Source organism: Amborella trichopoda, chromosome 11 (assembly GCF_054954075.1).
Source record: "Amborella trichopoda isolate Santa Cruz 75 chromosome 11, AtrichopodaSantaCruz75HAP2 v2.0, whole genome shotgun sequence".
Classification (NCBI taxonomy): Eukaryota; Viridiplantae; Streptophyta; class Magnoliopsida; order Amborellales; family Amborellaceae; genus Amborella; species Amborella trichopoda.
Window position 1 is genome coordinate 12,148,249 of NC_142346.1, and position 24,138 is coordinate 12,172,386.

The 24,138-nt window shown below is 35.6% G+C and overlaps 2 protein-coding genes across 3 annotated transcripts in view; one reads left to right on the forward strand and one right to left on the reverse strand.

Moving 5' to 3' along the window:
• The first annotated feature begins 1,775 nt into the window (after window positions 1-1,775).
• On the forward strand, window positions 1,776-19,131 carry LOC18426963 (RNA binding (RRM/RBD/RNP motifs) family protein). Of its 2 annotated transcripts, none has more exons than XM_006836022.4 (4): window positions 1,776-1,901; window positions 18,571-18,639; window positions 18,725-18,831; window positions 18,949-19,131. In XM_006836022.4, the coding sequence occupies exons 1-4, from the start codon at window positions 1,781-1,783 to the stop codon at window positions 19,057-19,059; spliced, it is 408 nt and encodes a 135-aa protein (XP_006836085.1). In that variant the 5' UTR covers window positions 1,776-1,780; the 3' UTR covers window positions 19,060-19,131. The 2 variants fall into 2 exon arrangements, with proteins under 2 accessions (XP_006836085.1, XP_020518426.1); XM_020662767.2 differs by lacking the exon at window positions 1,776-1,901 and adding an exon at window positions 4,051-16,948 and having other exon boundaries at window positions 18,557-18,639.
• LOC18426959 (M28 Zn-peptidase nicastrin) overlaps window positions 19,082-24,138 on the reverse strand; it is a 43,398-nt gene continuing 38,341 nt past the window's right edge. The window contains exons 11-14 of the mRNA XM_006836018.4: window positions 22,088-22,255; window positions 21,598-21,699; window positions 19,813-19,902; window positions 19,082-19,425 (exon numbers count right to left, since the gene is read on the reverse strand). Of these exons, the coding sequence (XP_006836081.1) occupies window positions 19,363-19,425; window positions 19,813-19,902; window positions 21,598-21,699; window positions 22,088-22,255 (423 nt within the window). The 3' untranslated portion in view covers window positions 19,082-19,362. The remainder of the gene's footprint in view (window positions 19,426-19,812; window positions 19,903-21,597; window positions 21,700-22,087; window positions 22,256-24,138) is intronic.

The following is a 24,138-nucleotide window of genomic DNA, read 5'->3' on the forward strand; positions in this document are numbered from 1 at the left end:
GTGATTTAGGTTTCAAGAGAAAAAATGTTGAAAGAAGGATGCCTACGAAGTTGAAATTGGGGGCATTTATAATTTGGACCCGATTTTTATGCCGCCAAGTCTGCATATGTGAAAATGCGGACCTCTTAATAAATCTATTAATGAGATGGATTTTAAGACTTAATTTTTAAGTACATATAATATCTAACATGGAGATCATGAATATGAAAATATAGATAAATTTTAAAAACTAAAAGTAATAATTTTAATAAAAAAACATTTGAACTGTTAGTTTCTATTGATTTTATCAATGGTTTAAAAAACGGATCGGTGACCCGGATCAGGCTTCCAAAAAACTGATCCGGGTCGGCGAATCGGCCATCCGGATCGGGAATCGGGTGAATCGGTCAGAATAAAGCTTAAAAAAAATTCGAAAAAATTATTAAAATTCATTATAAATATTGTTTTTTAGGAATTCAATAAAAAATGAGGGTACTCCATTAAGAATTTTCATGTTTTTGAATGAATATGCGAATATTGATATGTTCTTTCCCTGCATGAACCGCCATTCAGCATTTAATTTACAGTATTTCGTGCTCATCCCTACACTGTTGCTGTTGGGACTCGATATGTGAATAATATGGCTGGGATAGGGTGGCCTCAGAATCATCATCTCTCTCATTTTCTCTTTGAATAATATGGATTAAAAAAAAAAATTAACAAATTTTCAAAAAAATCGATCATGGATTAAAAAATAAATCACAAATTTTCAAAAAATTCTATCATGGATTACAAAAAAAAATTCGATCATGGATTAAAAAAAAAAAATCACAAATTTTCAAAAAATTCAATCATGGATTACATAAAATTCGATCATAGATTACATAAAATTCGATCATGGATTACATAAAATTCGATCATGGATTATATAAAATTCGATCATGGATTACAAAAAAAAACAAACAAAAAAAAACAAAAAATTCAATCGTGGATTACAAAAAAAGAAAAAAACAATTCGATCATGGATTACAAAAAATTCAATCATGGATTACAAAAAACTCTATCATAGGTTACAAAAAAAGCAAAAAACAAAAAATTCAATCATGGATTACAAAAAAAAAAACAAACATTTCGATCATGGATTACAAAAAAAAAACAAACATTTCAATCATGTATTACAAAACATTCGATCATGGATTACAAAAAATTCTATCATGGGTTTAAAAAAAAAAACAAAAAAACAAAAAAATCGATCATGGATTACAAGAAAAGAAAACAAACATTTCGATCATGGATTACAAAAAATTCTATTATGGGTTACAAAAAACCAAAAAATTCGATCATGGATTACAAAAAAATAAAAACAATTCGATCATGGATTACAAAAAAATCGATCAAGTATTACAAAAAAATCTATCATGGATTACAACAAAAAAAAAAAAAAAAAATTTCCGTACGGACTCGCCGATTCACTGTTCGGACTCGCCGATTCCGTACAGTGAATCGGCGATTCACTGTACCGAATCGTCCGGCTCTCTCTAGAACCGTACGATTTCCGATTTTTTAGGCGATCCGGTCCCCTTTCACGATTTCCCGAGTCGAACCGGGCGAGTCCGGTTCGACTCGGCGTTTTTTAAAACGCTGGATTTTATGAAACAGTTTTCCCTAATAAATTTTTTTCCTGCAGTGCACATATTTTTCCTGCAGTGCACACTAGAGGACTGGGGCGTAATAGTCATTTTCGCGCTATATTTCAGGGTTCTGTAGGGCTTGAGAAGCAGAAAGCTTGGTTCAAGCTCTAATGGCGATTCTAAGAGGCGGCGCCCACTTTTTGAGGCCATTTCTCCAGCCAGTTACTCACCATTGCCTTCCCTCTCAACTCCTTTTCTCAAGAAAGATCGCTTCAAAGGTCTTTGTAGGAGGTGATAAATATCCATTTCTGACGATTTCCATTGAAAATATAGACTGTGAATTCTGTTGAATACGAAGAAACAAAGCTCTAAAACCTTGCAATATAATGTGGGTTTTAATGGTTTTCTATGTTTCATTCCTTTTGATTTCTATGAACTCTATATGGGTGAAGACAACAATGAACTGGACATTTAGTCTGGGTAATCCGTGTTTTATATGAATATTTCTCACGATATTCTATTGCGTAACTGAACTATGTATTCATGAAAATCTGAGTAATCTCAAGAACACTTTGTGGGTTCTCTGTTGGTATTTGATACGATTCCCTATATGATAAACTTTTTAGAGAACCTTTATGATATATTTCCAATTTTTGCTATTGAGTATTGACAAACTCTGTAGAATTTACTACTGTACGCTGGAAAACTAATGCATTTGATTGATGCAAAATATGCATTGTCCAAATTGGTGATTCAATTATTATCAATTACACTGATGGCCTTGTTATGAAGAAGCTCTCTTTGATGGGATATCTGCCCATATGCACTGTTTGTTCCAGTTAGAAGTGTCCAGTTCTTCTCAAGAACAGCGTATTCCCTCCTGCAAATGGGATCAGTGAAGCAATGAAAATATATTTCTGCTCACACTATAAAATGAATCTCTCTTATCTATATACCCAAGTACCATAATTTGTAGTATATAAAATTTATATTGTAACTTGAGGTAGTGAAATTTTTCAGTGCAAGTTCTTGTAATTTTGATAGTTTAATTGAAAATTTTGACAACCACTTGATGGGCCTAAGATAACTGTTCATTTACCCATTGATTCTCTTATTCAATAGATTGGATCATTGTGTATATGTTTGGAACAGTGGGAGTAAGTTTGTGATTTTATCTCTATATGTAGATGATAGTTTATTAGCTGGAAATAATATAGAAATGATAAATAAAACTAGATCTTAGCTTAATTCACATTTTGAAATGAAGGATATGGGAGAAGCGTCATATGTTTTGGGAATAAAGATTACAAGGGATAGAAATTCTAGGCTTCTCCACTTATCTCAAGGAAAATATCTAGAGAATGGAATCAAGAGATTTAAGATGGAAAACTGCAAACCAATAAAAACTCTATTTGTAAGGGCATGAAGCTATCAAATAAAGAATGTCCAATTAATGAACTCATAAGGCTAAAATGGAATATATTTCATATAAACAAGTCATTAGGTTTATTATGTATGCTTTGCTTTGTACAAGACCAGACCTTAGTTTTGCAATAAGATACGTTAGTAGATTTCGAAGTAACCCAGGTATGACTCACTGGCAAGCAATTAAAAGGATACTTAGATATATCTAAGGAATCAAACATTGCAAATTGTGCTATCAGGCCGATAACTTGCAAATTCAAGGATTCTTTGATGCAAATTTCGCAGGAGATCCTAATGATAGAAAAGTCACTTATAGAAATCTTTTCCTCTTTGGAAGAGGTTTTGTTTCGTAGTTTAGTAAGAAACAAGAACGTGTTGCTTGGTGCACAATGGAAGAAGAATACATCTTTTGTAGTATAACTTCTACTTTTGCTGTCTGGATATGCCGCTTCATTAGGGATTTGAAGCTAGAAATAATCGGGCAACTTAGTTCAAATATTTTGTAATAATCAGGTCGCAATTTTGTTTATTAAAAATGAAGCAATTAGCTTCAAGGGAAGACACATAGAAGTTGATTATCACTATATCTAAAACAGAGCGAAAAAGAAAAAAATTGCAGTAAGTTATTTGCCTTCTAATGATATGATAGCAAACCCTTTAACTAAGGGATTGACTGTTGAAATGTTCTTCAAGCATGTGACCATGATGGGGCTTAGAGAAATATAGACTTCTTCCTGAGAGGCACTTTTGAATGCTACAAATGATTAAATCCTGTAGACGGACAAAATCTCATAGTGGGCCTTGTCACATTGGGTAAAACCTTCAATGGACAAAACCTTGTTGCTTAGCAACGTTAAAGCATTCGGCCTTTTGTCCAAGTGGGAGGTGTTGGAATATGACCACAAAGGCCTCATGACTACTATTTACTTCATGGTCCTTCTCTTTCTTTTTATTTTAAATATATTTAATAATACTATTATTTACTTTCTATAATGATCTTATTTCTTTTAAATTCTTTCTTTTCTTGTTTAAGACATTCATCAATAATGTTCTAATGGTCATATTGGACCAAAATGTTTTCTTTAGGATAAGAGAGAGAGAGAGAGAGAGAGAGAGAGAGAATGAAGAAGGAAGGCTTAGCTGTTATATGGGTAGAGAGAGAGATCTTGACCATTGGATGCAAAACCTACCATATGTGGCAAGAAGATAAACTCCAAAGCTTATAAAAGGGGGCTCATTAACCCATCGCTTCAGTTATTAATGCGCTTCATAGCAATAATCCTCTCTCCATATCTATTTTTCTCTCTCTACCAATTTGAATAAAGTTGTTATTTTCATTATTTTTTCAATTAAATTCAAGATTTAGATCAACGAACCACTTTCTCAATGGATGATTTACCAACTTTTCGGATGATCATGGTGATACCCTTTTAGTCGATGTGAGTCATCAGATCTCCTTGAGTGGAGTAGCAGATTGTCCAAGTCTTGTCGCTATGAAAAAAAATTGAAGCTCAATAGCGTGTGCTTGGCCTTGTGGAGTAATCAACATGTTGCTTTACTAAAAAAAATAATATGCAAAGGGAAAGATAAAAGTTTTGATCTTAGGGAGGGCTTTCACTAAGGGTGGCAATGGGTCGGGTCCGGCTGGACCCTGACCCAGACCTGAATGTATTCGGGTTTAGGTTTTGGACCCAGACCCTACCCATTGGGTCCAAAAGTTGGACCCATACCCATACCCGTCGGGTCTCGAGTCTGGTCAGGTCCATCGCCACCCTCACTGTGAGCTTCCTTTTTTATAGCTTACAATGGTAAAAAACAAAGAACTGATTTTTGAGGGGTGGGCGATTCGAGAGAGAGCGAGAGAGAGAGAGAGAGACATTCGAGATCCAGAGAGAGAGTTATGTCTCAAAGAAATTGAGAAAGTGAGAATTGCAGAGAGGGAGGATGGCGATGGGATTTGGCCATTTGGGGAACCAAGGAAGACCAAAAGTATTGAAACGATTTGAGGGTTGGGGCTTTGGCCTTTGGGTAAACTAAAAATTCAGGTTTGGGTACCTGTCGGGTCGGGTATAATAGGATCCGTATCCGGATCCGGGACTATCCGAGTATCCTTTATTGGATCCGGACCCTACCCGTGGGTCCAAAACTTGGACCCATACTTGGACCCGTGTCGGGTATACTCGGTGGGTATGGATCGAGTCTGAGTCCATTGCCACCCTTAGCTTGCACGCGTCTAGAGAGAGTCGTAGTTAATTAGCGCGTTGACTTCAAATCAAAAAAAGGTATCCTACCCAATAAGGTTTTCAAGAGAGAGGGAGGCAACAGAAGATAAAAGGAGTTGTAAGAGAGAGAGAAAGCACACAATGTTGCCCAATGGGAATTATGAGAGAGACAAGTACCAAAGAAAAGTCATATAAAGACAAAATTGAAGCAAAGGACAAACAAAAAAAAACTTATAGAAAGGAGAGAGAGGATAGAAGTATCAATGTCAAAACAGAGGACAAGTATTAACGTCAAACCAGTAAGGATCGAACTGGCATGGTGAGAAAAAAAACATTTTCCTTGCCTACTTAAGCTGTAGGTGTCAATAGTGTGACCCCTATGAACCCAAAGAAGATAGAGCCCCATAAAGAAAAGAACCCGCTCTGATACCAGTGTAGAAAAAATAATGAAAATAGCAACTTTATTCAAATTGGTAATGAGAGAAAAATAGATATGGAAAGAGGGATATTGTTGTGAAGCGTATGGATAACTGAAAAGATGAGCAGATAGCTCTGAGATTTACTGTGTGTTTTAATGGTTTAGTGAGCCCCCTTTTCATAAGCTTTGGAGCTTATCCCTTTACCACATATGGTAGGTTTTGCATCCAACGGTCAAGATCTCTGCCCATATCAACAGTTAAGCATTCCTTGTCCATTCTCTCTCTTTCTTTCCTTCCCTAAAGAAAATGTTTTGGTTCAATATGACTGTTAGAGCATTATTGATAGGTGGCTTAAAAAAGAAAGAGAATGACATTTACCAAAAAAGGTAGTCAAAGAATTTAAAGTAAATAAGACCATTATAGAAAGTAAATAGTAATATTATTAAATGTATTTAAAATAAAAGGAAAGAGAGGGACTATGAAATAAATGGTAGTCATGAGGCCTTTGTGGCCATACACCAACACCTACCATTTGGTTAAAAGGCCGAATGCGTTAATGTTGCTAAGCCACAAGGTTTTGCCTGTTGAAGGTTTTACCCAATGTGACATGGCTCGCTAGATTTGTCCATCTACAGGATTTAATCTTTTGTAGCATTCAAAGGTGCATCTCGGGAGGAAAATCTATATTTTTCTAATTCCCATCATGGTCACATGCTTGGAGAACATTTCAGCAGTCAATCCCTTAGTTAAAGGGTTTGCTATCATAGCATAAAAGGCAAATAACTTACTGCAATTTCTTTCTTTTACGCTTTGTGTGTCTTCTCTTGGATATAGTGATAATTAACTTCTATGTGTCTTCTCTTGGAGCTAATTGCTCCATTTTTAATTAGTGAAATTACAGCCTAGTTAGCATAAAATATCTGAACTGGCTCGTCGGTTATTTCCAGCTTCAAATCCCTAGTGAAGCAGCTTGTCCTGACTGCAAAAGTAGAAGCTATACTACAAGATATGTATTTTGCTTTCATTGCGCACCGGACAATACTTTCATGTTTCTTACTAAACCAAGAAACAAAACCTCCTCCATAGAGAAAAAGATTTCTAGAAGTGGATTTTCTATCATTAGGATCTCCTACAAAATCTGCATAAGAGAATCCCTGAATTTGCAGGTTATCAATCTGATAGCACAATTTATAATGTTTGATTCCTTGGATATATTTAAGTAGCCTGATAGCACAATTTACGTTGAAATATACTGACATATCCTAATGCAAAACTACGGTCCGGTCTTGTACGAAGTACAGCATACATAATAAACCCAATGGCTTGTTTATATGGAATATGTTCCATTTTAGCCTTATCTGTTTCATTAATTAGACATTCTTTGTTTGATAGCTTCATGCCCTTGCAAATAGGAGTTTTCATTGGTTTGCAGTTTTCCATCTTAAATATCTTAAGAATATTCGCTAAATATTTTTCTTGAGATAAGTGGAGAAGCCTAGAATTTCTTTCCCTTGTAATGTTTATTCCCAAAACATATGACTCTTTTCCCATATCCTTCACTTCAAAATGTGAATTAAGTCAAGATTTAGTTTTATGTATCATTTTCAGCTAATAGAATATCATTTGCATATAAAGATAAAATCACAAATTTACTCCCAATGTGCCAAACATATACACAATGATCCAATGCATTAGCTATATAGCCAATTTGGGCAATTGTCTTGTGAAACTCTAAGTATCATTGACTAGATGATTGTTTTAAACCATAATGATTTTTTCAATTTATATATTTTTTCTTCTTGACTTGTAATTATATATCCATCTGGTTGTTTCATACAAATGTATTCTTTTAATTCTCCGTTTAATAATGCTATCTTAACATCTAATTGAAATAATTCCTAGTCATAATATGCTATCAATGCTAATATTATTCGTATCGATGTAAATTTTGCTACCAAAGAATATGTCTCCACGTAATCCACTCCTTCTTTTTGAGTAAACCCTTTGCTACTAATCTAACCTTATATTTATCAGTGGTTCCATCAGCTTTATATTTCTTCTTAAGCATCCATTTACATCCTACCCGCCTTCCTATCTTCAAGTATGTCTACAATTTCCCATACTTGGTTTTTTTTAATAGAGTTCATTGAATCATCCATAACATTGGTCCATTCAAATGATTCAGATGAGTTGATGGATTCACTATAAGTACATTCACTATAAGTACATGGTTCATTTATCTCATTCTCATTTAAGAATACATAATATTCATCTTAATAAAAAGAGGAGCTCTAGACCTCTAATTTTCATCTAGATTAGGGGACTCAATAAGGTCAAAATAACTAGTTGTTGGTATAAGATCCATGGGATTGGCTTGATCTTTATTGTGTTCTTCAAATAAGTCAACTTCATTATTTTTATTTTTTTCGTTATTGGATTTTTATAAAATATGGGTATCCCTACTCTCAATTAGGCTTCTATTGTCATGATCATAGAACCTGTATCCCTTAGAGTTATCACAATAATCTATAAATAAACATTTAATTGTTTTGTTATGGAGTTTTTCTCTTTGGTGATGTGGGTAAGCACATGTGCAGTGATCCCCAAATTGTAAATATACTTAGGTCTGGTTTTCTTCCTATCCAAAATGCATAAGGGGCCAATTCTATAGCCTTAGTTGGCACTCTATTCAAAATTAACATAGCCGTATTGATAGCCTCTCCCCAAAAATTTACAGCTACGTTGGCATGGCCCATCATAGACCTAACCATTTCCATTGAAGTCCTAATGCGCCTCTCTGCTACTCCATTTTGTTGTGGGATATATGGTAAGGTTGTTTGACGTATTATACCATGATCTCTACAAAATTGGTTAAATAATTTTGAGGGGTGTTCTCCTCCCTTATCGGTCCTTAGAACTTTTAGATGTCTTCCTAATTGATTTTCTACTTATTATTTATATTCTTTAAATGTTTCAAAGGCATAAGATTTTATACTAATTAGTTATACATATCCATACCTAGAGCGATCATCTATGAAGGTTATAAAATAGTTCATACCTCTATGTGTCTTAACATTCAATGGTCCACATATATTTGAGTGGATTATATTAAGCAATTCTTGTAATTTTTATCCTTTAAGAAATGGCTTCCTAGACAATTTTCCTAATAGGCATGGTTTACAAGTTTGGAACTCAATTTCTTTGAGATTAGGTATTAATTCTCTTTTTACTAATTTTTGCATTTTATCTTTATTAATATGTCCTAATCTCAAGTACCATATATATTCATCATTGTCAGCTACATTCATTGCCATATCGACATTTAGACGATACAAATTTTCAACATTCTCCCCCCAAACATAAATTCGACCATGTTTCCCAATAGACACCTTTTCACACCTAAAACGGACCTCATAGCCCTTTTCATCTAACCTAGGGATAGAAATAAGGTTCCGCCTCATATTAGGTGCATATAAAGTGCTAGTGAGGAAGAAATTTATATTCCCAGGCAAGTTCTGCTTGTATGTGCCAACACCTAGCTCATCATAGAAGGTGTCATTCCTCATGTATATTCGTTGGCCGCTGGTTTTAACTTCCTTCATATCAACAAAACCATCCTTAGTTTTTGAAACATGCTTTGTCAATGTAGAGTCCACCCACCATCCTCTCAAGTTATGATCGGCCACCATTGATTCAGAAACCACACAAACTAGGTCAAGCTTCTTATTATTCTTGTGGTTGCTCATTTGTTCATTGTTCCTGCAGTAGCCATTATTAGAAACATTTTATTAGGATATTTAAGTTTAATATGCCATGTCTCTTTGTAGTTGAAACATTTGGCGGGTTGTTGTAAGCCTTCCCTCCTTATGGTTTGAAAACTTTACCTTTCCCTTTAAATATCTTATTGTTATTTTGATCATTGGTCACTTTTAGAGGAATTTTGGGCAAAGCGCAATTCTTCCTTTTTTCCTCTATTCTCAGCTACATGGGTAAATTTAACATGGTAATTCTTTGGGTTGAGTGATTAAGGGCAATGACTACATGTTTCCTTGAAGGTGGGAGACTGTTCAATACAATTGACACTTGCATACGATTAGGAATGGGGTTTCCCGTCGCAGCAACGTCTTTAACAAGAACAATCATTTGGTTAACATGCTCTACCACATAGACATTTTCCCTTCTACAACATGAATTGTATTTTTGAAATAAAAGTTGAATATGGGTTTCAGATGTAGGTCCATATTTTTCTATCAAAGCTTCCATCATTAATTTAGAGGTTTCATCAGTGCTTCAAAAGGAGCTAGGTGGCACCCAGGCGGCCAAGGGGGTCCAAGCTGCCTAGCGCCTAGGTGGGCGCCCAGAACCTGGGCGGCCCAGTTGACTAAAAACAAAAACAAATGAAAAAACTGACGAGTGATGGCTAATAATGATTAATCCATAAGAATTTTGATAATCCATAAGATCATAATCCATAAGAATTTTGATAATCCATAAGAATCTTGATAATCCATAAGACCATAATCTATATTTTCATATGATGCTAACACAGTAAAACCATACAAGCATACACTGATAGTCTGATACACTGTAGACTGTACACACAAAAGTTAGATAGCAGAACTAGAAACTAAAAATAAGAAAAATAAAATATACAGAAATTCAGAAAATATACAGTCTAAGACACAACAGTCAACACTCAACAATCAATAGTCAACACACAACACCAAGAGTCTTCACTCTTCAGTCATCATCGTCATCATCATCAGCAGAAGGAATAGGGTAAGCTTTATCATATGCATCAGAATCGAGGCCATCATCATCAGAGTAATCTCGCTCTTCAATATAAAGCTCGTCCTCTTCTGTTTCTTCTGAATCTACCTCTTCTTTCTCCTCTTCTTCTACCTCCTTTTTACTAGTATGTGCAGATGAGGCCCTAGGAGTCTTAGCTGCTCTACATTTTTCTATCTTTGTGTGCTTCCCCGAACTCAAATATTATATAATTTCCTCCCTGATACTCTCAAGAACATTTTTACAAGGGACAACATCCCTCTTAATACCGGCAAGGTATTTTTAAACTTGTAAATGCCCCCATTAGTATCATTTCCACAATAATTACATTTAATACGATTGTTTGTCATTCGGATTCGGGTTATAACCATACTTCCAACCTGGATCACCACTTCTAGAAAAACCTGGAGAAGATATTTTCACAGAACAAGGCTCTTTTTCATCATTTCTGGTTCTTTTAAATTCAGAAGTTGTCTAATCTCATCCCAAATAGCTTCAAGAACCTTTTTACAAGAAGCAATATTCCCTTTAATATCGGCAAGATGTTTCTTGAATCGGTTAATACCCCATTGGTATCTATTTCACAAAAATTACACCTTATACAATTTTTATCGTTTGGTTTTGAGTTATAATCATACATTCAACCCGGATCACTTCTTTTAGAAGTAGCAGAAATATACCTATTCAAATGAAAAGGATTTTGTTCCTGTTTTTGTTTTACAGAACTCATATATCTCTTAATCTCCTCTCTGATAGCTTCAAGAACATTTTTACAAGGGGCAACATCCCCTTTTTGTTTTTTTTTTGATAAAAGTTAACTGTATTTCATTGAAATAGTTAAAAAGGGGCAACATCCCCCTTAATACCGCCTAGACATTTCTTAAACCGGTTTATTCTCCCTTTCGTATCCTTTTCACAAAAATTGCATCTAATGCAATTTTTGTCATATGGATTTGAGTTATATCCATATTTCCAACCCGGATCTCCACTTCGACTAGATCCTGAAGAAGACATCTCATAATAAAATAATCAATCTAAAAAATAAATTTTTGCACTTACTTTGATTGCTCGAACTCCAAACTCGCACCTCTGAGATGTTATCTAGTGCTAAAATAATAAAGAACACCCTCTAATAGGATTATAAAACTTCAAAACTAAATCAAATCTACCTAGGTAATGTTTGGATCCGTTTTTTGTAACTTTGAGAAACACTTCGATCCAAGGAAAGTCACGAAATTTAGTTTTCTTGAGGTTTATTTTTCTCTAAAATGGGTTCTTGTGGGTTTAGGCTTGAAATGAACCTAAAACCCATCCTTCAAACTCTTTATATTTTAAAAACAATCAATACAACGAAAAAAAAAAATCCCGCCCCTAGGCTACCTAGGCAGGTTCTGTATTGCCTAAGTGGCCGCCTAGGCTTTGGGCGGCCCGCTTTTTTGAACGCTGGGTTTCATAATCTTCAAAAACCCTTTATCAAATCATCCCCTATAAAAGTAAGCAATGTGGTTTTTGCTAATTTGTCATCTCCTTCCCATTTCTCAAGTTGTCTTCTATTTTGGGCAAAGGGGTTTAAACCCAACTCTGGTTTAGTAGAACTCAAAACATAATCCATCTTGTCTTGAATTAAAATGTATTTCATTTTTCTTTTCCACATCCCATTAAGTTTTTATGTTTTGGATAATTCACTCATCACTAATCTAGCAGCCATGTTACCAAATAAATATAGGAATATCAATGAAATTCAAAGTTTAGATCAACTGACCACTTTCTCGATGGATGATTTACCAACTTTTCGGATGATGATGGTAACACCCTTATGGTCCATGGTGAGCCACCAGATCTCCTTAAGTGGATTAGTAGACTGTCCAAGTCTTTTAGCTACAAAAAAAAAATTGAAGCCCAGTTGTATGTGTTTGGCCGCGTGGAGTAATCAGCTTGTTGCTTTACTAAGAAAAAGAATATGCACAGAGAAAGATAAAACTTTTGATCTCAAGGAGCGCTTTCACGCATCTAGCGAGAGTCATAGTGAATTAGCTCATTTGACTTCGGATCAAAAAAAGGTATCCTACCCAATAAGGTTTTCAAGAGAGAGGGAGGCAACAAAAGATAAAAATAGGTGTAAGAGAGAGAGAGCACAAAACGTGACCCAATGGGAATTATGCGAGAGAGGTACCAAAGAAAATTGATATAAGGACAAAATTGAAGCAATTTATATAAAGGAGAGAGGATAGAAGTGTCAACGTCAAACCAGTAAGGAGCGAACTGGCATCAAGTGAGAAAAAAACCTTTGCCTAGCCTATGTAAGCTGCAAGCGTCAAAAGCGTGACCCCTGTAAACCCAAAGAAGATAGAGCCCCACAAAGAAAACCCGCTCTGATATCAGTGTAGAAAAAAATAATGAAAATAGCGACTTTATTGAATTAGTAGAGAGAGAAAAATAGATATGGAGAGAGGAATATTGTTGTGAAGCGTATGGATAATTGGAGAGAGGGGCAGATGGCTCTTAGATTTGTTGTGTGTTTTAATGGGTTAGTAAGCCCCCTTTTATAACTTTGGAGCTTATCCCCTTGCCACTTATGGTAGTTTTTGCATCCAATGGTCAAGATCTCTCTCTGCCCATATCAACAGGTAAGCGGGAGACTTAGGATGTAGCAAATCGTAGGATGAGTTATTCAGAAGATTTGGATTCCTATATATATACTAATGTAGTCCTTCATCATACGACTCATATAAGATCCACCTGTTTAGATATCATCATATACATCTAGAAAGTTATATGCTTTGGAAGAAGCTTGTACAGTTTAGGAAGGGGTTTTCATTGATAAAAAAAAAGCCCTTCCTTCGCTATTTTCTCTCTCTCTCTCTCTCTCTCTCTCTCTCTCTCACTCCTTCGCTTACCCTAAAGAAAATGTTTTAGTTCAATATGACCTTTAGAGCATTATTGATGGGTGGCTTAAAAAAAGAAAGAGAATGACATTTACCAAAACAGATAGTCAAAGAATTTAAAGGAAATAAGACCATTATAGAAACTAAATAATACTATTATTATATGTATTTAAAATAAAAGAAAAGAGAGGTACCATGAAGTAAATGGAAGTCATGAGGCTTTTATGGACATACTCCAACACTTTTCATTATTTTGAATAAATAACCAAAGAATATAGAAGGAACTGTTGGTATAAATGAGGGTGGAGGTCATATATACATTCGTAGGATTAGGATGTCAAAAGTAAAAGAAACTTTGAAAAGGCTGAAGATATGAAAGGCTTTAGAACCAGATGGTATCCCAATAGAGGTTTGAAAGTGCATGAGGGAGATTGGCATTGACTGGCTAACGAAGCTATTCAACAAGGTGTTGAGAACAAAGAAACTGACAAACAAATGGAGGAAAAGTATTGTGGTACCTATTTACAAGAACAAAGGAGAAATATAGAATTGTGCGAACTATCGAGGGATCAAGCTTATGATTCATACTATGAATCTCTGTGAGAGTGATTGAGCAACGACTAAGGCATGAAATAATGTATCTGAAAACCAATTTGATTTTATGCTAGGAAGGTCAACAACTGAGGCTATTTTCCTACTTAGGCAACTGATTGAGAAGTTTCAAGCGAAGGGAAAAGACCTCAACATAGTCTTTATTGACCTAGAGAAAGCTTATGACAGAGTACCTCGAGATTTGATTTGGAGGGTGTTGGAAAAGAAAGGAGTCTCCAAACACTGCATCGACTTGGTGAGAGATATGTACGATGGAGCGCTAACTAGTGGAGAGACGAGTGAGTTTTCAATGGCAATAGGTCTACATTAAGGGTCAGCATTGAGCCCGTACCTCTTTGTCTTAGTTATGGACGACTTAATTAGGCACCTGCAGGATAAGGTATCGTGGTGCACGTTGTTCGCAGATGACATAGTTTTGATCAATGAGACTCGAAACAGTGTCAACACAAAGTTAGAACTTTGGAGGGATGCTCTAGAATCCAAAGGTTTTACAATTAGTCGGACTAAGACAGAGTATATGGAATGCAATTTCAGTAGTAATATGAGTAGAAACGATGAAGTAGTTAAGATTGACGGCTAGGAAGTACAAAAAAGATTGCACTTTCAATACCTTGGGTCGATAATCTAGGAAAATGGAGAGATTGAGGAAGATGTCGCACATAGAATTAGAGCTAGGTGGGCGAAGTGAAGATGTGCAACTGGAATTTTATGTGATCGTCGCATACCAATGAAGCTAAAGAGTTAGTTCTATATGACAGTCGTGAGACCAGCTTCCCTTTATGGGGCAGAATGATGGCGAATGCAAAACAATATACCCATAAAATGAGCGTAGTGGAGATGAGGATGTTGAGATGGATGAGTGACAAGACAAGAAGAAATAGAATCCAAAATGAATCCATTCAGGAAAGTTTAGGTGTGGCACCAATAGGCGATAAGATGAAAGAGAGTAGACTGAGGTGGGCTGGCCATGTGTGGTGTCGTCCCAGTACAACACCTATTAGGAGGTGTGAGTTAGTTCAAGTAGAAGGATTGAAAAGGTCAAGGGTACGCCCAAAAGGATGTGGTTGGAAGTAATCCGAAAAAATATGTGGACTTATGGCCTCATTGAGGGTATCGCCCTAAATAGAGCAGAATAGCGAATCAAGATTTGTGTAGCCGACCCCAATTAATTGGAAAAAAGCTATGATGGTGATGAACCAAAGAATATAAACCGTAATAATATTATGTTTTTATTTCTAAACTTATAGAACTCATTAAGAATTTCCTTAAATACTTTTATCTTGTTTTCCTACAATCCTTGCTTTTCTTTTCTTCTTCTTTTTTCCTTTTTTTTAATGTTAACTTGGGCCTAGTGAGAATGGAACTTTGGACGTCATGTTACAACACCTACTACCTTGACCTCCTTTGCCCAGAGCTTGTTCTCTATTTTCCTACAATCTCAAGAACTCTTATATATGTTTTATAATTTTTGGTGCTACTTTTTTATCTAGATATGAACAACCCATCTGTGAAATAGGATTCATGTAGTTGACCCTAAAGAGATGGCATAAGGCTCAGATGATGATGATGATGATGGGAACAACGCACCCAAATTGTATTAGTACAAAAGGTTGTCAAATGTATGGTTCCACCCCCATGAGAAGTCCTAGTAAATACTGTTAAGGACAATAAAAGATTATAAAAACTCTTGATGAGGTGGAATCACCATCTCGATACACAATACAAGTTTGGTTTGGGACATGCTATAACTTTGAATTGTTTCCATATTTGGCTGCACCTTGAATACAACTTTGTCATAACCTAAATGAAACATTCCATTACGAGAAAAAGCTATTTGAATTTGAATTTTGTTGAAGGACCTCCCCTCCATCTTATTGCTTTGGCAATTTGTACAGTCCATGTGTAAGAATAATTATTTTAGAACATGCTTATTTACTGCACCTATTGCATGCACGTACACTTATTAACCCCACATGCTTATGGGAAACATGTGCTTGCAAGCATTTGTGATTGTGTTGAAGGTGGATGCACTACATATGTTGATGTATGTATTGCATATCTGCATATGCATGTCCACATACATAATTTGTTCTTAAAGAATCATTCATATAGTACTTTCTAATCGCCAAATTATCCACTGCGTCTTGAATTGTCCTTATTGCATCTATTTTTATATGACCATGTCAACAGAGATGATTATGTTTCCATGAAACGCACGAAAGTGCGGAGTCATTTCCCATGCACTATCTTTCCTAGAGGCAACTATTTTTGCTATTTTGATGTGTTAGAAGGGAAAGCTTCCATTGTTTATTGACAGATTCTCTTTAAGCCATTGCTCTTCTGCATTGCTCAATAACTTTATTTTTGGTTGTTTCTTTTGGTTATGGTTGATTTGGATGTGGAATGGCAACATTCTTGTAGGGTGTCTAAAATACATTAATTGAACGTTGTCATAGTTTCTTAGAATTGATTGGCAACCTTTTAGATTGGTCTTTGGTTTCCAACTTTGTTAACTGCATTGATATTTCTCTTAATCGACCTGTTCTCAATTAACAAAAAATAAAAATAAAAAGCGTGACGTCCTTTCATCAAAAGATTGAAGCTAATCTAATTACACAGGTACTAGCTGTTGTTAAGTTTGCATCTTCTGAGACAAAACCACAGCGATGGATATATGATTAAAGTTCACTGTATGTCACTTTCGCCATGAAACATGTGAGGGCATTCATAAGCATTATAAACTAAAATATGTTTTCCTTATTAAAGCAAATGTGTGTCACATATAGTGTTCTTAAGAAGGAACGATTTGGTGTCTTTTGGTTGTATTCCTGCTATTCTACATCTATGAATGTCCTTCGGTAATTCTACTTCTTTTGGGTGCATGAGTATCATCAATTTTGGGGAGACACGTTGAAGTTAAAAGTGTTGCAAAACATGTGATGGTTGTTGCTTATGACACTTGTGGAGTTCACGACCCAAGTAAGGAGGTACTTCATCTTTGTGAGATGCATTGGGATCTCATTTCAGGTCTTTTTTCTTTTTTTCTGGGTTAGAATGGAGACTTTGGGGACTCATTTTGGATGGTAGATGGTTAGAAAGATGGTGGATGTGTATGGCTCCCTCATGTTTGTGGTAAAGTGTAACATGTGATGGCTGCCAAGTTGATGACATTCTTAATGGACACCGCTTGTTAAATAAGTGTTGGTTAAACATGGTTTCCATCTCTCAGAACCTCCTGAATCATGGGGTTCCTAATTCTTGTTGATATGTATGAAAAGAGTTATTCTATTTCTCTACAGACTGAAATTTCTATCCTTAATGTCCAAAATCTTTGGTCAATCTTTGTAGACATGTGGTCGTCTGAAAGAAAATGAGGCGTTGGCCATCAAGTGGATAGACAAGCAAGGTATAACCTGTGTAGAGATTAAAGGCTGAAGGTGCTCGCATCTCTTTGGGACCTGTGCATCATTGTTAATCTCCTTAATATGTGAAACTATGGTTTGCTTCATTTCTTCATGTTGCTCTCTCCATATGATGGTACCACGATCCAAATGATCCAAATGGGTTGATTACTAGTTCTAGACCAGAAATCAAGGCCAACTGGGGTCAACTGACTAGACAATAGCAGGACTCTGGAAAAAAATAAGTGGTAGATGTTTATGGAAAAAGAGCAATGGTTTTTATAATGTGCACTGATGTGATCTCAAAGCCAATTGGTTTTTGGTTAATGCCGGAGGCCGTAAATATGCTCCCCTACCCGCATTTACTGAGTACTAGCTCATGTATCTGTCCTCCAATCTCCCTCTCGACAACTCCTCTTCGAGTATCCTATGTCATATATCTGTTGTCCTCTCTCGTGTAAGTTTCCCCACTACCCCATTCACTGACTAAAATTTCTTATTTATCTGTCCTCCAAGCTCTCTTGATAACTCCTCTCCTGAATATCCTCTCATTTAGCTGTCCTCCAATCTCTCTCTCTGCAACAATGGGTTGAAAGCAGACAAATGCGGGAATGTGGCTTGCATCCATGGTTATGTATGCTTAGGATCTGGTGACACTGCACGTCTCTGCATTTTATATGTTCCTGTAATCAACATCAAAAAGAGAACAGAGACCATTATAAAGAGCTGCTCTCTCTCTCTCTGTCTCTCTCACTCTCTCTGCAACAGGGGCTTGAGAGCAGACTGATGTGGGAACAGGGCTTGCATCCTTGGTTATGTATGCTTAGGATCTGGTGACATTGCATGTCTCTGCATTTTTTATTTTCTTGAAATTGACATCAAAAAGAGAAAATAGAGACCATTGTGAAGAGCTGCTCTCTCTCTCTCTTCCAACAGTGGCTTGAGAGCAGACTGATATGGGAATATAGCTTGCATCCTTAGTTATGTACGCTTAGGATCTGGTGACGCTGCACATTACCGTATTTTATATTGTCATGAAATTGACAACAAAAAAAGAAAATAGAGACCATTGTGAAGAGCTGCACTTGTATTGCATGGCGTCTCTAGATTCAGTCCTCCAAGTCAACTTTCCTTCACTTTTATCTCATTTTATGCATGCATTTTCAAGTTTCATTCTAGAATTTATTTCTTCAGTTTCTTTTTTGCAGGGCTCTCATTCTACACGACAGAAAATGCCTTATCAGAAGCCTTCTCACAATTTGGCCAAGTAATTGAAGGTGTGCTCATTCTGCTCTAAGAAAATAACAATCGTTCTTTTAATATGGTTAGAAGAAGCAATTCTCTCACATGTTAAATTGGCAGCTAAAATAATAATGGATAGAGTCTCTGACAGATCGAAAGGTTTTGGCTTTGTTACATATGCATCTGAAGATGAAGCCCAGAGAGCTATTACAGAAATGAATGGCAAGGTTGATATTCATTGAAACCCTAATTTACCTCATCATTCCATGGTTAGCTGAACATTGGCCACACACTCCCCCCCCACCCCAAAAAAAAATTCTAATATCAGATCTTGGGATTTGCAGGTATTAAATGGGCGAATCATATTTGTTGATACTGCAAAATCCAAGGCACGCTTTGATGATGGTGGCAGGCCCGTTGCAAGAGGGCCTCCATCGCTTCTAAATGATGATTGAAAGAACATACATACTTGTAATAGACTGCAAAGTTACATTTCCATAAATTCAATCAAAATTTCCTTCCAGGAATAGCTTCTCTGGCACCAAATGTGCCTCAAATCAAATTAAAACAAAAATTTTCTTGCATTACTGGTAATAGTTCCTCTCTAAATTGGAACATAATCACTTTCGGGAGCCTCAAACAATAGCCCAAGAGGCCCAAAGCCCAAGCCTGGACCCTGCAAGATACAATGCAATGACAAACTGGTGCTCTCATCTTCATATTGACCGGATTTTTAAAGGCCGAACCAGTGAAGAATTTTAGGCCGTTTTTACTTTGCGGGATGGTGGTCGTCGGAAGATACTGATGAGATCATCGAGACCCTGCTAGCCAGCAAATATAACAAATTGAGTTCCTTTATGCATTTGCATGCTGATTGACAGGAGAAAAATAATACCAGAAGCCTCCAATACTCAAAAAGGAAAGGATAAAGTATATTATCTGTTTGGCTTCAAACAGTATGCCATCAGCTCCTGATCCATCACATGCTAACAACTGAGAGTCGAGGAGCTCGTAGGATAATCTTTGAAACTGAACAGGTAGTATTGTATATATATATATAAAAGAAAATAAAGTAAAAGAGTGCCATGGTTCGGTAGTTCTACAACTTTGACTCTAAAGAGAGATTTTCTATTTCAAAACGACAGTAAAAACAATGACAGTGATATATAGCGGTCTTGAGCATCAATTTTAAGAATTTAAGAACCTACCCTCGTTGTGATGACCAGGAAACTGAAGAGCAAGATCAGGTACGACCCCACCATTAGAAGTATGAATAAGTCGAATGTTACACTTGCGACCTGTGATTTCCATATGGTGTTATTGTCACATATCCCATAAAGTCATCTAGAACATCGAATAACACGCTTAAAAAATCAAAGAAAATATATCCCAAAAACAAATAATTTGTGGCATGGTTTGTTTCAAGTTTTGCATGGTTGGAGGTGCCAAGCATCTGTCTTCAAACCAAAAGATCAAGTTCATGATGAATCATAATATAATGACAAAAGGCCCACCATTTACAGTTGCTACTAGCGAATTCAGGCCCCAATCCAACATCTAAAAAGCTAATTGCTAACGTTGATTCATTGCCAATCAAAAGAGATAAACAAACAATATTTTTCTCACATGGAAATTTTAGGCAAATATTGCTGCAGAAATCATCTGAAAAGTTCGGTGTCCATCTGTTGATTGCTTTTAGGGAAAAGTGTGCTATGACCCGATGGATTATGCAACATTATAGTACAATGGGTTCACCAACATCCAATGATTTGGGTAGATCATGAACTACCTAAAATTTGATTACCAAATAATTTTTGGGGACAAAGACCTAATCCAAACTTGGTGTACTCCCTTGAGGATCCTATGATGCTATGAGGCTTGTTTCTCAGATGAAAATTAATCAACTTCTGTTGCCATAAGGCATTGGATGTGAAACTTGGAGTAGATGATCTCGTACACATCTATATGTTAGAATTGGACGACTCATATAAGCACAAAATAGTGCACAAAGGAGTAGGAAAGAAAATGGTAAGTGGAACAGGAGAAAAGTATAAGAATCATTTGCGTAGGAAGCGACTATGGAACGAGATTAAAAGCAAGACCATGATCAAAATTCTGGGGTGGAAGCCTAACCTCTGTAATGCAATATCAGAATCTATTATCCCTTATTCAAATCAATGAACATGAAGCTAAAGAACAAGAGATACTTCAAAAGATATTCTATCAAGAGGCAGGGGTGAGATCCCTTGACCATAAATGAGAAGTCAATTGAAGTCATCAAATGGGCCCAGAGAGAGGCTGAGTATCCTTGAAGATTAAATAGTATTGAGAACTTTACTACTACGGAAATAATCTTCGTTGCTTATTCCACATTATTCAAAGAGCTAACAATAACATGAACTCTACTGCATGGGCAGCGTGATGAGAGGGGATCCCCATTTTCTTTTTTTGAAAGGTTTGAGAGTCCCCATTAACTGGGGATATTTTTTTCTCTTGATCCTGTATGCCATTTATCTCTCCATGATTGTATCCTACATGTAACGACTTATCCCTTCAATTTGCCTTCTCTCACATATCAATAAACTGAAATCCATCCATAATTCATGCATCGTTGTCAGTTTATGACATAGGACCACATCAATCAACCGACTTGAATATGTGATCATGAAACTAGTATATGATCATGACACTAGCTATTACAAGTATCTAAATATATTGCATTTGTATCTGAACTTTGCAATAGCATGGCATATTCATCTATTTGAAAAAGACGAAATGGGACATGTAAACTTGTGGGGTTTACAACTAGCAAATGCATTTAAATCACTGGTTATGCATCAAAACTTTACACTAGCATACATTAACTCAGCTTTCCTCTTCAAATGAGATACGAGGCAAGGGCATAAAGGCCATCTTTAGCAACCAATTAGGGTATTTAGAATAAAATCGACAAGACAAATGCTAACAAAACCAGATATAGAGAAAATACCAACCTGATAAATGTGAAGCTTGGCTGTTATCAAGTCATAGAAAGTAAAGACGCCATCTAGCACCTCGTGCTGCACATGAACATCAACTGTATGGTCTGACAATTCCTGCAGAGAAATTGGTTCAGCATGTATATATGGAGGGTCCAAAATTCTCAACATAGCAAGTATAATTTGGGAGCTTACATCAAGAATTTATCCAAAAAACAAACAAAAATAATGCCTTCAAATATCCAGGAGGAATCAAGAAGTAATTAACCAAAGCAAGCATAGTACAAAAACCAGGACCAGAATAAGTGGTAAAGTCTGGTAAAGTCCTATCCTTGTAACCGCATAAACGTTCAGGAGGCAAATGAAAGTATAACTTGAAAACACGTCAACAAACACCCAAGGTACTCCAACTAAAACAAAAGCCGAAACCAGACAATTAGTAGGTATGAAAAGAGAATTACCCCTCTGACAAAACATGCCATGAATAAAAGCTCAATAATAGTACCTTCTTCAAGGCTGCAATGAGGGGATCATTCTTTGAGAGAAAGGGTGCTACACGAGGCGTTCGAGATATCAGGTCCAACCACTGACGAACATAGAAAGGATTGATGGCTAAACTACTATCATCTGCAAAAATTTCAAAACTCTTTCCATGGTAGCCATATATATGCCTCTGCACGAGAAAGATAAAGCACGTGAAAATTTGAGGCCTGAAAATTGACGAGAAATTATGTGAAGTGGATCAACAAATCTAATTAAACAAGCTGCACAAAGAACCATGACAACATCCATTAAGAGAATATCTACTATATTTTGGTGAGAAGGTAACCCCTTTATTCTTGCGAGAAGTATCATTTTCTCTTTCTCTTTCTCTTTCTCTTTCATCCTTTTGAAATTTAAGTTATCCCTACTTTATCCTTAGCTGTTTTATTTTAAGGGTGTGGCTTCTATAAGGTTGCAACCTTAAACAATCGAATTAAGGCACACCTCCAAATTTTAGCATAACATGTAATTTTGGTGTAAAACATTCTTAGGATTATCTGAAAATCTATTTTTATATCTAATTATAAAATTTTAAACTTGAAGAATGTTTAAAATCAAGTAGATCTATGAACATATGAAAATCTTGAAAGTGGGCGGTCTACATAATGTGTTGCAAGATGCATTATTTTTGGGACTCAAAATATTCTTTTTTTATATTTACACATCTCGACGTCAAGATGATCAATTAGAGGGTTTTTCAACAGTAAAACAACCTTCTCCAATGGATTTTTGAGGTGCATCTTTAAATCTACATTTTAAGGTTGCAACCATATATAAACTTTTTCCTTCTTTTAAAGAACTTCTTTCTCCCATTAATTTGCATATGCTAGCAAGTTACTGTAGAATACATGCAGAGAAACTCCTCTTTGCTTGCATTTTTTGTGTGGAGAGAGAAAATCCTTATTGACTGAAGGATTCAGTTTTGTCCATTTGTCTATCTATCGCTCTTCTCTGTCTTCATCTTTAATCTACTACTTTATTTTAGAGATGGTATATATCTGAGAGCATCCAAATCCCTCCAGAATCCGTAACTTACTAACCTTTTGTTAATTGCTAATCTTTTTTTGATAGAGATATATAAAGGAAAGAAATTATTTACCAAAATATAACTTACATCAAATCCCTCACCTGTTAAAAGAAAACTAAAAATAACTTTATTTCTAAATAACATACATTATTAAACTCCATCTTACAAACACTAGTTACACAAATTACATAATCCAGAATTCTTTTACATAAAGAATTTAAGATGTTAAACCACATCAAAAAGGATTTATTATTAAAAATATTATATTTAATCAACAACAATAACAATAATAACAACAACAACAATAACAATAATAACAACAACAACAATAACAATAATAACAACAACAACAACAAGAATAGGCGAGACGGTTCCGTGGTTATTCTTTTCACAAGTGTCTTCTATTTTATTTTATTTATATTTATATTACTTCCATAGTCTTATTTTAGTACAACATAATGTAATTTCCATTTTTAATCTTCCTATTTTGATATTTCTATTCTAACCTAGAGAGAGTCTGACAATACTAAATTCGGCTTTTAATGAGAAAAATGATGGCAATGTTTTTCACTTATTATTGGATGAGTTCATCTTCAATTACATACTTAATTTGAAATATTTTGACACCATCCCCTTGTAGTATCATTATTGAAAAGGAAAAGTATAGTATCCACATCAAGTGGATGCTCGAGAGGTACATAGGCACTGTTTCAACGGCCCAATATGGGCTGATATGAGGGCGACAAATTAATTTGGTTTTTTATTTTTTTTATTTTTTACTTGTAAATTCAATTCCAATGAAAATTGGGGGATACAGGCATATTTATAGGGCACAGTTAACAAAAATAGAAGAAAATAACTAAGATAAAAAAGTGACCAAAATACCCCTGAAACATTCAAGGGCATTTCGGTCATTTTTTACTTTGAAATAATTTCTACTGTTTTTTCTGAATGCACACTATCTTTTCTATGCATACTATCTTTTC

What these genes read in the sequence shown, in the direction of transcription:
- LOC18426963 (XM_006836022.4), top strand. Translation starts at nt 1,781, where the DNA reads ATGGCGATTCTAAGAGGCGGCGCCCACTTTTTGAGGCCATTTCTCCAG. An exon ending in ATTTGGCCAAGTAATTGAAG is followed by an intron (nt 18,640 to 18,724) that starts GTGTGCTCATTC and finishes TTAAATTGGCAG; the next exon opens with CTAAAATAATAATGGATAGA. An exon ending in TTACAGAAATGAATGGCAAG is followed by an intron (nt 18,832 to 18,948) that starts GTTGATATTCAT and finishes TGGGATTTGCAG; the next exon opens with GTATTAAATGGGCGAATCAT.